Source organism: Chanos chanos, chromosome 16, assembly GCF_902362185.1.
Source record: "Chanos chanos chromosome 16, fChaCha1.1, whole genome shotgun sequence".
Classification (NCBI taxonomy): Eukaryota; Metazoa; Chordata; class Actinopteri; order Gonorynchiformes; family Chanidae; genus Chanos; species Chanos chanos.
The window spans coordinates 17,538,581-17,551,080 of record NC_044510.1 but is presented as its reverse complement, the minus strand read 5'-3'; the positions used below and the strand labels follow the sequence as shown (position 1 = coordinate 17,551,080).

Below are 12,500 nucleotides of genomic sequence, written 5' to 3'. Positions count from 1 at the left end.
TGGTCAGAGAAGGATAGCTGGTCATCAAATACGACACCCAGGTTTCTTGTGACCTCGGCTGGGGTGAGAGATGTAGAGGCGATTTTTATGTTGATACTGTGGTGGATAGATTTATTGGCTGGGATGATCAGGAGGTCACTCTTAGAGAGGTTTAGTTGAATGTGGCGTTCCTTCATCCATGTGGATATGTCTGAGAGACAAGCAGAGATCTGTGCTGAGAGCGTGGGGTCATATGGTGGGAATGACAGGTAAAGTTGGGTATCATCTGAGTAGCAGATGAAGCCATGTGAGCTGATAACCAGACCCAAGTGGAGGTGGTGGATGCTGCAAAGAGAAGGGGTCCCAGCACTGAGCCTTGGGGAACCTCTGTGGAGAGGCGATGGGATGTGGACATTTGTCCTTGCCATGATACATAGAAGTTACACCAAGAACGCACTTTGCCCGAGATGCCCATATCAGAGAGAACAGAAAGCAGAATGTGGTGGTTGACTGTGTCAAAGGCAGCTGATACGTCCAGTAAGATGACCTGCAGCGCTGGCTGCCTTTAGGGCTTCTGTCACAAACAACAGAGCCGTTTCAGTGGAGTGGCCACTCTTAAAGCCTGACTGATTTGTATTGTTGGATTTTCTTGTGATTTTACAAGTAAACAAACTGGGGCAAAAGCGCGCTTGGAGAAAAGCTTTATTTGGTGGTGATGGAATCCGGCAGCATGTCTGCCTGTAAAGCTTAACTCAGAGAACTGTCACCGCGATCGGCCTTTTATACCATGAAGCAAACAGACAATAGGTTTACAACGTTGCTTGGTGCAAATCAGAATCTAGGTGTTAATGCTAAATTCCCCTTTTGTCTGTGATGGCTGCCATTCGCCCATTACCGGTTGTATTTTGCCTCAATGAATTGCTCTTGGCTCCAACAGTAACGCGGCGTCAAAGGTGTGAAGCTTTCTGTGTATCTATGGTAATAAGACCATCAGGTTAAACAGTTCTCCTATCGTGAACCATGTCTGTTCAGATGTCACTGTAATCTTACAGTATCAAGGAGGTCATTCCAAGCGAGGAATTCTGAGACCTGTTTGAAAGTCACCCTTTCGATAACCTTAGATAGGAATGGAAGTAAAGAGGTAGTTCTCAACTTAAGCAGGATTGAGTGAACCCTTTTTGAGCAGAGGTGTTATCAGAGTATGGATGAGTTTGGAAATGTTCCTGAAGCCAGTGAAGTATTTATCACATGTGTGACTGCTGGCACAATGGTGGGGGGTACGGATTGGAGGAGGTTGGCGGGAATGGGGTCCAGTAGACATGTAGTAGGACAGTAACATGTTAGGAGCTTAGATACCTCACTCTCAGTGAGGGGGGTGAATGAGGGAAGTAAAGCACCATTGACCGAGGGAGACAGAGAGGGATATATAGTAGGACTGCTACATGTCTGGCTTACAGGTGCCCTGCCTTCAGTGAGGGGGCTGACCACGGAGAGTGTTGTGCCCTTAGCCAGGGGAGAGTGGGAGACTGAGTGCAAGACTGAGTGGTTCAGAGAATTGGCTTCTGATGGCCACCACTTCTTCAGTAAAGAAAGAGGCAAAAGTATCCGCTGAGAGGTTAGTGTCTGGTGGAGGTGTTGGTGGATTGAGTGATGTGTTGAAAGTAGAAAATAATTTCCGAGTGTCAGAGGAACTGCTGATCTTATCGTTAAAAAAAGCAGTTTTGGCAGCACTGATGCTGGATGAGAAGGGGGATAGGAGCGATTGATAAGCCATCAGATCAGCGGAGTCACTGGATTTATGCCACTTTCTCTCAGCAACTCTGAGTCCAGTACCCAGGTTTCGGATTGTAACAGTCAGCCATGGGCGAGGCTGGGTAGAGCGAGCGGGTTTTGTGGATAGAGGACACAGGCAATCCAGACGTGAGCTCAGTGTAGAGCAGAGAGACTCTGCGGCATCATTAATCTCTAGTGAGGAAAAAGCGCTAAGAGGAGGCAGAGCAGAGGCGACCACTGGGGAAAAGTGGGCAGGAGACAGGTTGCGGAGGCTGCAGTGGAACGAGACCAGAGGTGGTGAAACAGAGGGCTGTTTTGGGAGACCTACAGTGAAGTGAATGAAATAATGGTCAGAGAGGTGCAGAGGTGTAACGGTTAGGCAGTCTGTAGCACAGTTTTGAATTAGAATGAGGTCCAATTCTTTGGTAGCTTTGTGAGTAGGAGGGCTGCAAACCCTGCAAACCCCATTTAGGCGGGGTTAACAGGTTATCTTTTATTTCTTCTGATCAGTAAAACAAACAGAGTGTATGCTACGCTAGCCTTTCACACGCCCATACTCAGGCTGGCCTCCCTCACAGGAGCTAGTTTAACATGAGCTGTAGCGTGGGCTTTAGATGGGTCTTTCTTTTTAATTAGCCAAACATCCATTGTGGCTGGCTGTGGAATCCGGCAGAATTATGGCGGAAACCGTGAGTGTGGCAGAAAAGCAACCAGCTCCCTTATGTGTCTCAAAGGTGTGCTACAGATATAAATCTTAAATAAAAGACTATGGAAGAAATTCTGCAAATTTATTTGGCGACCCAAATAAAATCTCCTGCGAATCGCCTGCGGGTCGTGACCCCGTCTTCGGGAAACACTGCTCTACACTACTTTATTTTGGCAATGTCAATGTACGCCTACGGTTTGAGCTAAGTGCGCAGTGCTGGGGGACTAGAGGGGTGTAACCATGACAACGCAGCGTTAGTACGCTGTTTTATATGAATATTTTCAATGATGAATGAGTGAAATACAGGCCTATGCAAAACCACATTGTTTTTCCAATTTCTGATATGTTGCTGTGGAATATAAGCAGGACACTTCGCTTCGTGTCGTGGAATACCACGCTTCCGCCCCATCCGTTATTTTCAGCTATCGGAACGTATTCCTTCCTCATAGGATGCCTTTATCAGAAGACTACTTCAATTCGGCAGTGACAGTAAAAGATGGAATATACCAGAGCAGTCCTCAAAAGGCAGAAATAAACTACTGTCATAACAATCCATTGCCAACTTGCCAACGTTGTGTAAAACACTAGAAGAAGCGAGAGCTGGTTATTAATTCGTATCTAATTGTGAGACTAAACTGCCTTTTTCATTTGAATGAATACGACATAACAAAATAATGACAAAAACGTGCGTGCAGAAGAACGGACAGGGATGAGATGATCGGAGTTGGGTGATATTGTAGTAGAGAGAATCCACGCCGCGGATGCTATCGGAGTTGGGTGTGTTCCTCGAGCTATATAGAGGAGCAGTGAAGGAGTAGCTCTTCAGTCACTCCATCAAACATCGCCATTCTGCCCATTCACTCTAAAATACATGCAGCGGTTTTGGGACAGACCTCCAGCTCCACCATTCTTGCATTCACTATGCTATTATAGTAACTGTGTGTGTGTGCGTGTGAGAGAGAGAGAGAGAGAGGTGTCTGTGTGTGTGTATGTGCGTGTGAGAGAGAGAGAGAGAGAGAGGGAGAGAGAGAGAAAGGTGTCTGCGTGTGCGTGTGTGTGTGAGAGAGCGAGCAAGAGAGAGAGAGAGAGGCGTCTCTGTGTGTGTGTGTGTGTGCGTGCGTGTGTGCTCTAGTTCTAGAAAAAACAAGAAAGAATGAAGAGATGATGTCATACAGGAAGTACTCAGAGAACAAGCATATGTAAAAAGACTGAACAGACGGCAGAAAATCTGCTCTCTCTCTCTCTCTCTCTCTCTCTCTCTCTCTCCATCTCTGCTTACATATCTGTATCTATCTCTCCCTCTCTCTGTCTCTCTCTATAAAGAGAGACAGATAGACAGGCAGACAGACAGACAGACAGACAGACAGATAGATAGATAGATAGATAGATAGATAGATAGATAGATAGATAGATAGATAGATAGATAGATAGATACATATGTCTAGATAAATAGCGTTGTTACATGTCTAGCGGTAAAGTCAGATATAATTTTAATATGTGTGTAATAATTCGGCATCTCTGTCCAGACTGTTGTCAGATCAGTGGGGAAGACAGGTGATCAGCTGACCTTACTCCACAGACACATATGGACACAGACACATTTGCATATGGACAATAGACTCTTTACCACTCAGTCATATGTGGACATGTCTCTCCAGTTTTACAGCTCTGTCAGACTCAGGCTTAAAGATAAAAGTATGAGTTTTCTTCTCTGCTCAGGCTGGGGGGGGTGGGGGGGATGGGTGACCTCTTGTGTCATCATGGCCGTTGCCATTGGCCCAGGTGATGTCACTGTTTGGTACTTAAATATCTGGGAGAATACTCCTACTGCTTTAGTGGATGGAGATGATTCTCTGCTCTTGCACTTGCTGGTAGTTGTGTTTGCTGTTCACTCTATGTGCTTAAACATCTCTAATAAATATTTCTCTTTGCGTTTTCCAGGCAGTCACTCCTGCCTCCTTGACACTTCATGTAAAACCTGTAAAATGCCCATGTTTGCGTTGAGCAGGAAACGCAGCTCCCTTAGACATTAAAGATGTCACAGAATCATGTCACAGAATCATGCATGACATGCATGACATGCATGACATCATCAGAATCATGCAGCTCCTCTAACACACCTCCTCTTCACAACACCCATTCAACAGCAATCAACAGCACCCATAGTATTGTCCCCACCCACACCTGCCTTCTGTGAATGACTCCTCCCATTACCCTCTTATCTGGTCTCATTATATACACTCTATACATTCTATACTCATTATATACACTCCACACATTCCATGCTCATTATATACACTCTATACATTCTATACTCATTATATACACTCCACACATTCTATGCTCATTATATACACTCTATACATTCTATACTCATTATATACACTCTATACATTCTATACTCATTATATACACTCTACACATTCTATATTCATTGTATACACTCTACACATTCAATACTCATTATATAAACTCTACACATTCTATACTCATTATATACACTCTACACATTCTATACTCATTATGTACACTCTACACGTTCTATACTCATTATATACACTCTACACATTGTATACTCATTATATACACTCTACACATTCTATACTCATTATGTACGCTATATACATTCTATACTCATTATGTACACTCTACACATTCTATACTCATTATATACACTCTACACATTCTATACTCATTATATGCACTCTACACATTCCACACTCATTATATACACTCTATTCATTCTATACTCATTATGTACGCTATATACATTCTATACACATTATATACACTCTACACATTCTATACTCATTATGTACACTCTACACATTCTATACTCATTATATACACTCTACACATTCAATACTCATTATATATGCTCTACACATTCTATACTCATTATGTACACTCTACACATTCTATGCTCATTATATACACTCTACACATTCTATACTCATTATGTACACTCTACACATTCTATACTCATTATATACACTCTACACATTCTATATTCATCATATACACTCTACACATTCAATACTCATTATATAAACTCTACACATTCTATACTCATTATATACACTCTACACATTCTATACTCATTATGTACACTCTACACATTCTATACTCATTATATACACTCTACACATTCTATACTCATTATATACGCTATATACATTCTATACCCATTATGTACACTATATACATTCTATACTCATTATATACACTCTACACATTCTATACTCATTATGTACACTCTATACATTTTATACTCATTATATACACTCTACACATTCTATACTCATTACAGACACTCTACACATTCTATACTCATTATATACACTCTATACATTCTATACTCATTATATACACTCTACACATTCTATACTCATTATGTACACTCTATACATTCTATACTCATTATATACACTCTATACATTCTATACTCATTATGTACGCTATATACATTCAATACTCATTACATTCATTACTCATTACATACACTCTATACATTCAATACTCATTATATACACTCTACACATTCAATACTCATTATATATGCTCTATACATTCTACACTCATTATATATTCTATATACATTCAATACTCAGTTACTGTTTATTGTTCCCATGAATTTCTGTTCACTTAACTTTGTTCCTCTAAATGTGTATACATGCAAGTGAGTGTGTGTCTGTATGTGTGTGTGCGTGTGTGTGTGCGCACGCACACATGTGTGTGTGTGTGTGTGCTACTGTGTAATGCAGCATTTCTACCTTCTCCCATCAGAGACTAAAAGACTGGGGAGTATGAGAATGAGCAGTTCATTAATATTCATTGTTATTTTAATATTCATAAAGAACTGAATGTCATTGGCTGTCTGATATTTATAATCCAATATGTTTTAACCTGAAGGTCTCACTGTGTAAATAAGCCTGTTTATTCAGTCAACAGGGCAGGAAATCTGGTCTTATAAATAATTATGATACTATTAAGGTCACTCTGTCTCTCTGAGGTGTGTGTGTGTGTGTGTGTGTGTCCTTGTTTCTGCTAACTTAGGAACACGTCTGACTGAAAGAGCACTGCTCTCCGGGGGACGCCCTGTCAAACTGGGACCAGTCTCATACTCTCATCTGGTAAAAATATGGCTCCGGTGATTTTTTTACATAAAAGATGTTGTTGTAACTGGTGTGAAAGTGTGAAAGTATTTTTTGGTTATAGGCTTAGTGTTGGGTTACTATCCTTTTACTCTTGGTATAATGGAGATCGGTGGCTGTCCCCCAGAATTTCGCGTAGCATACAAGCTGTGTGTGTGTGTGTGTGTGTGTGTGTGTGTGTGTGTGTGTGTGTGCCTTATTGTGTGTATGTGTTTGTGCATGTATTGTGTGTGTGTGTGTGTGTGTCTTACCCATGGCTTTGAGAGAGCTGTACTTGTTGAAGTTACCTCCCAGGTTGTTGTGTGGGTGAGAGAGAGCCAACGGAGAGAAAGATGCATTATTGAGCTGGTTATGATCTGAGAGAGAGAGAGAGGGAGAGAGGGAGAGAGGGATGTCAGAGGGGGGAAAGAGAAGGGTGGTTGAGGGGGGAGAACATTAGTAAACAAGTTAGTTAGCATGCTGTTAGTAAAACAAGAATGGGAGAGAGACTGCAAACAGGCATCAGATGAGCATGCATACGTATGTGTATGTTCATCACTGAGCTCTGCCACTCTAAGCTAACGTTTGTGTGTGTACATTTCTGAAAGTATATGTTTGTATGTGTGTGTGTGTGTGTGTGTGTATGTAGCATTTAACTTTGACACATGTCAACACAGGTCGCCCAGCAGTCTACCACAACACCCAGTTGCGAACCCCAGTCAAGCCCCCATTCTGAGCCAAAGTCAAAGAAGGTCACTCTCTCTCTCTCTTTCTCTCTCACAGACACACACACACACACACACACACACACACACACATACCCCCGTGTCCTACCCGGAGGAGCAGCCGCAAGGTTAACAAGTGTGTGTATCGATGTGACCTTGCCCGGCCTGACACTGTGTCTGTGTGCATGTGTCGGTTGTTGTGTTCATGTGTATCAATGTGGATGAAGTTCTGTGTTTTTGTGTTTATAACTGTGTGTGTGTGCTTGTGTGTTTGTGTTTATAACTCTGTGTGTGTGTGTGTGTGTGTGTGTGTGTGTGTGTGTGTGTGTGTGTGTGTGTGTGCGCGCACGCTTGTGTTTATAACTGTGTGTCTGTGCACTTGTGTGTTGTGTTTATAACTCTGTGTGTGTGTGTGTGCTTGTGTGTTTGTGTTTATAACTGTGTATGTGTGTGCTTGTGTGTTTGTGTTTATAACTGTGTGTGTGTGCACTTGTGTGTTTGTGTTTATAACTGTGTGTGTGCGCTTGTGTGTGTGTGTTTATAACTGTGTGTGCGTGTGTGCTCATGTGTTTGTCTTTATAACTGTGTGTGTGTGTGTGTGTGTGTATGTGTGTGTAACTCTGTGTGTGTGCGCGCTCATGCGCGTGCATGCTAATGGTGCATGTCTATCCTATAGATCCCAGTCTATTTGCACATAATTATCCTGTTACCAAAGACAGATTGTCAGTCAATACACAACCCATATGTGTTTTCTTTTATTCTCTGTGTGTGACATAGATGTTAACCTGGACCCCACCCTGACCCCTCACCTTTGCCCTTTAGCTGTGATGTAACGGAAGCACATTAGTCTGATGTCGATCGGCTAAATCTGGATGTCTCAACAATCTACACACATACACACACACACATACATACACATACACAGAGTTACACACACACACACACACACACACATATATAGATACACATACACATACATACACATACACAGAGTTACACACATACATACACACACACACATATATAGATACACATACACATACATACACATACACAGAGTTACACACATACACACACACACACACATATATAGATACACATACACATACATACACATACACAGAGTTACACACATACACACACACACACATACATACACATAAACATACATACACATACACAGAGTTACACACATACACACACACACACACATATAGATACACATACACATACACACACACACACACACACACGGACACTGAGCGAGTTGGCTGTTGTTACGTTACGCAACCACAAAATTTGAAGGTTTCGGCAGGTGTGGAATTGAAGCAGGACGTCTACATTCTCTTGTGTCAGAATTTGTTATAAACTAAACTGATATTTGTAATGGTGCACAACATAACTGTATGCTGACAATATGACTGGCCCTGTAGACTTGGCCAAATAATAAAATAACACTTAAACCTTTCTCTGAAATGCCTGGCTAATGCTAACATGCTAAAATAACACTTAAATCTTTCTCTGAAATGCCCGGCTAATGCTAACATGCTAAAATAATGCTTAAACCTTTCTCTGAAATGTCACAAGAGATTAACATTTAAACTTTTTTTATAGACCAGTATAAATATAGACCAGTTTGGATTAATTAACCTCTCTACTGTACAGACCAGCATGGTTACTTAATCTCTGTAATGTATAAATTAGCCTGGATTAATTAATCTCTATACTGTATAGGACAGAGTGGATTAATTCATTTTTGAACACTGTAGGCCAGACTCGATTAATTAGTCTCCATACCATATAGACCATAGTGGAATTAAAATATCTACTACATTAATTAATCCACAGTCAGTGCTGTCAATTTAATGACTTCCACAATAGTTCCAGTGACGTTTTGACACCCAAATTGCTTTTAATTTGTTATAGTGACTGGTGGCAACTATTGCAACGTTCCAAAGTTGCTGTAGCAACATTCTGGTCTTTTTGGTGACAAAATCAGTAGCAACAAAAATACACAAGGCGAGACAAAGGGAACCAACTCAACAGCATGGAGTGTACAAGCACCCTCACAAGCACACTCAAAGGGGAGGAGGAGGGAGAACAAGGGTTGCTATAACAACAGGAGAAGAGTTCGCATCAGGGCAGTAGCTACTCAGATACAAGCTGAATGAACCGCTTAGAAGCTGGGCAGGGACACACCTGCTCTATGCACATCCACCTCAGAGCAGCATGACAGAGTGAGAGTTCACTGGAACCCCCCCCCCCCCCCCCCCCCCCCCCCCCGCGGCAAAACCGCAAGGGACACGAAATGGGCTAAATGTGCATTCGCTTGAGTTAAAAAATGGTCGACTCCTGTGAAAATTTCGCCTTGCGAAAGCCAATCACCTTCAAGTAGGGCTAGAGGTCACGCTTCCTTCCAAGACCCGTTAATCTTTTTGAACCAGGCAGGTTTCATTGTTATTATGTGATTGCGTGAGCAAGTTTTATTGTCATTATTATTATTATTATTATTATTATTATTATTATTATTATTCCACTGGATTTTGACGCCGCTTCTCCTCCCGCAGTTTTCATGATATCGATTCCATTCAAACAGTAACAGGTCCGTCCTAATGCCTAGTAGTGTGCTTGTATACAGCTAATTGATCGGCCCACTCGTTTCTTTTTATTGCCGTTTTTAATCGCTTATTTTCCCATTGAAATGAATGGGGAAAGTGTTACGGCTCTGGGACGACGGGGGTTTGCACACAGTGGCAGTCAAGAGTGGGATTCCATGATCTTTTGCTCGCGAAACGACTAATTATGTTTTATTTAGAGGTATTAATGTGGTTGCTGAATGTAAGGAGTCTGATGATTGTCAGCAAAGCTGGTGGTCTGCTGCGTAAACAACCTGACTTAGCCAGGGCGTCGCTGTCTGTGGCTGAGAATCACCGGTTCATTGCAAAATGTACAGAGCTTTTAATAGGAATATTGCTCTTGCCCTTAAGCACTTTGATTGTTGACTGTTGCTTATTTGATCGGTCTACTCGTTTTTTTAGTTGACTGTTGAATCAATTATTTTTCCCCATTGGAACGAAATGGAGAAAGTTTCACGCAGATGTGCACTGCCTACGGTAGCGCAGCGGGTAACGCTGCCGTCTCACGACAAGAAGGTTTGGGGTTCGTTTCTTGTGCCCAATTCTTTTCTGTGTGAATGATGCTGCGGCGTAATCACATTAGCATTTTCTCGCGGAAATTCATCTCTAGTTTATAAATAGGGAATTGTTTTTATGTCTTTTCTGTCATCTTTAACCAAAACATATGCGATTGCGTCAGCTTAAATTTTGCTTAAATACTGCTCTTCTTAAATTTTATTATTATTCCGGCCGATTTTGGCGTCCTTTCTGCTCCCGCAATTTTGATGATATCGATCCCATTCCAGTGGTAACAGGCCTGTCCTAATAACAAGTAGTGTGCTTGTATACAGTTAATTGATCGGTCGAATAGTTTTTTTTTTATTGCCGTTTTCATAGTTTTTTCCCCCATTTTGAATGTACCCAGGATGCACTATGGCCCAGCGGAAGAACATGACGCAACACGTCGTTTAGCTCCTGTTGTAATGATTGGTGGACGTTCTAAACTATACGCTACGGTGATTGGGTTTTTTTGCTGTAAGACAACTGATGACGCTTGGCGTTGGAAATGGCCAAGGTTAGGGTTAGCAACTTGGCAGTACTTTGATCTAAGCCATCTTGATGACTACACTTCAACTGGAGATAGATCGAGTATTTCTACAGTTAAGATCCGACCAAATTTCATCTCATGAAGTGCACCTAATCTTCAGTTTTGCATTTCAGGTGAGTCAAGACAATTCGGGGTAACTAACAGAGGAAATGCAGTGCTTTTGTAGCTAAACCGCTTGTGATGTTGACGTGTTAAACTAGCAGTTCGTTGGGAAATATCAACTAGCGCTGTGTGGGGCAAGTCAGCGACCCGAGGTGATGTAATGTACTGTACTGGAACTCTCTTAAGTGTTTTCGGTTTTGATAATACTATTTTTGTTAGTCATTAATGAGATTGCTAAATGTATATAGATACATAACCTGACGATTGTCAGCACAGCTCGTGATCTGCTTGGTGAACAGCCTCACGTAGCCAGCGCGTTGCTCTTTGTCTTTCTGAAAATGAATGGGGAAAGTTTTCGGATCTCCAGTGCTACGACAACGGATTGCACACAGCGGCAGTGGACAGTTGGGTTCAGTGGTCTTTTGCACCGTGACTACACTTCAGCTGTAGACTGATCCAGTATTTCTACAGTTAAGATTCCATGATGCTGCGTCGCATAGGCCTATATTGATATACTGATAATACGCCCTAGTGTGTAATACAACAATCTACTGATAATACACTGTAGTGTATAGTATAATAATATACTGATAATACACTGTAGTGTATATTATTACAACATACTGATAATACACTGCAGTGTATACCATAACAGTATACTGATAATACACTGTAGCGTATAATGTTATAATGTAGTTATTATACACTATAGTCTTTCGTGATTTTTACATCCCGTCTCTCTCTCTCTCTTTCTCTCTTTCTCTCTTTCTCTCTCACACACACACAAACAGTGTTAAATGGGCATGTTCCAAGCTTGTTTTAATCCCTGGCTGACCACAGCAACTATACATGAAAAAATGGACCTTACCTTAGAGAAAGAGAGAGAGAGATACAGTTTGAGAGAGAGACAGTGTGAGAGAGTGAGTGGGAGAGACAGTCTGAGTTAGAGAGAGAGAGACAGTGTGCGAGAGTGAGTGGGAGAGACAGTCTGAGTTAGAGAGAGAGAGAGACAGTGTGAGAGAGAGAGAGTGAGAGAGAGAGAGAGAGACAGTTTGAATGAGAGAGAGAGAAAATGTATGACTGCTGCATATGTCCATCTGCAGCCTCATAAGAGCAACTCACAACAGATGGCAGCATGCACGCATCACTGTGTGTGTGTGTGTGTGTGTGTGGGGGGGGGGGGGAGTGAAAGCATTTCAGGGCTAATCATCTTACTGCACCAGTGGAAACAGAGTGAAAGAGAGAGGGATAGAATCATCCATGTCTTCATTTCCTGTCTTTTGTTTCTGTCTTTTTGTCTCATAGACTATTTAAAATTGAGTCTAAACTGGACCATTGCCTGAATCTCTCACACTGTCT

The 12,500-nt window shown here is 41.8% G+C and overlaps 1 protein-coding gene across 1 annotated transcript in view; it reads right to left on the bottom strand.

Annotated features, from left to right (window-relative positions):
- The window catches only part of LOC115829287 (protein shisa-8), a 58,241-nt gene that overhangs the window by 10,252 nt on the left and 35,489 nt on the right, over window positions 1–12,500 (bottom strand). The window contains exon 3 of the mRNA XM_030793341.1: window positions 6,864–6,968. Within this exon, the coding sequence (XP_030649201.1) occupies window positions 6,864–6,968 (105 nt within the window). The remainder of the gene's footprint in view (window positions 1–6,863; window positions 6,969–12,500) is intronic.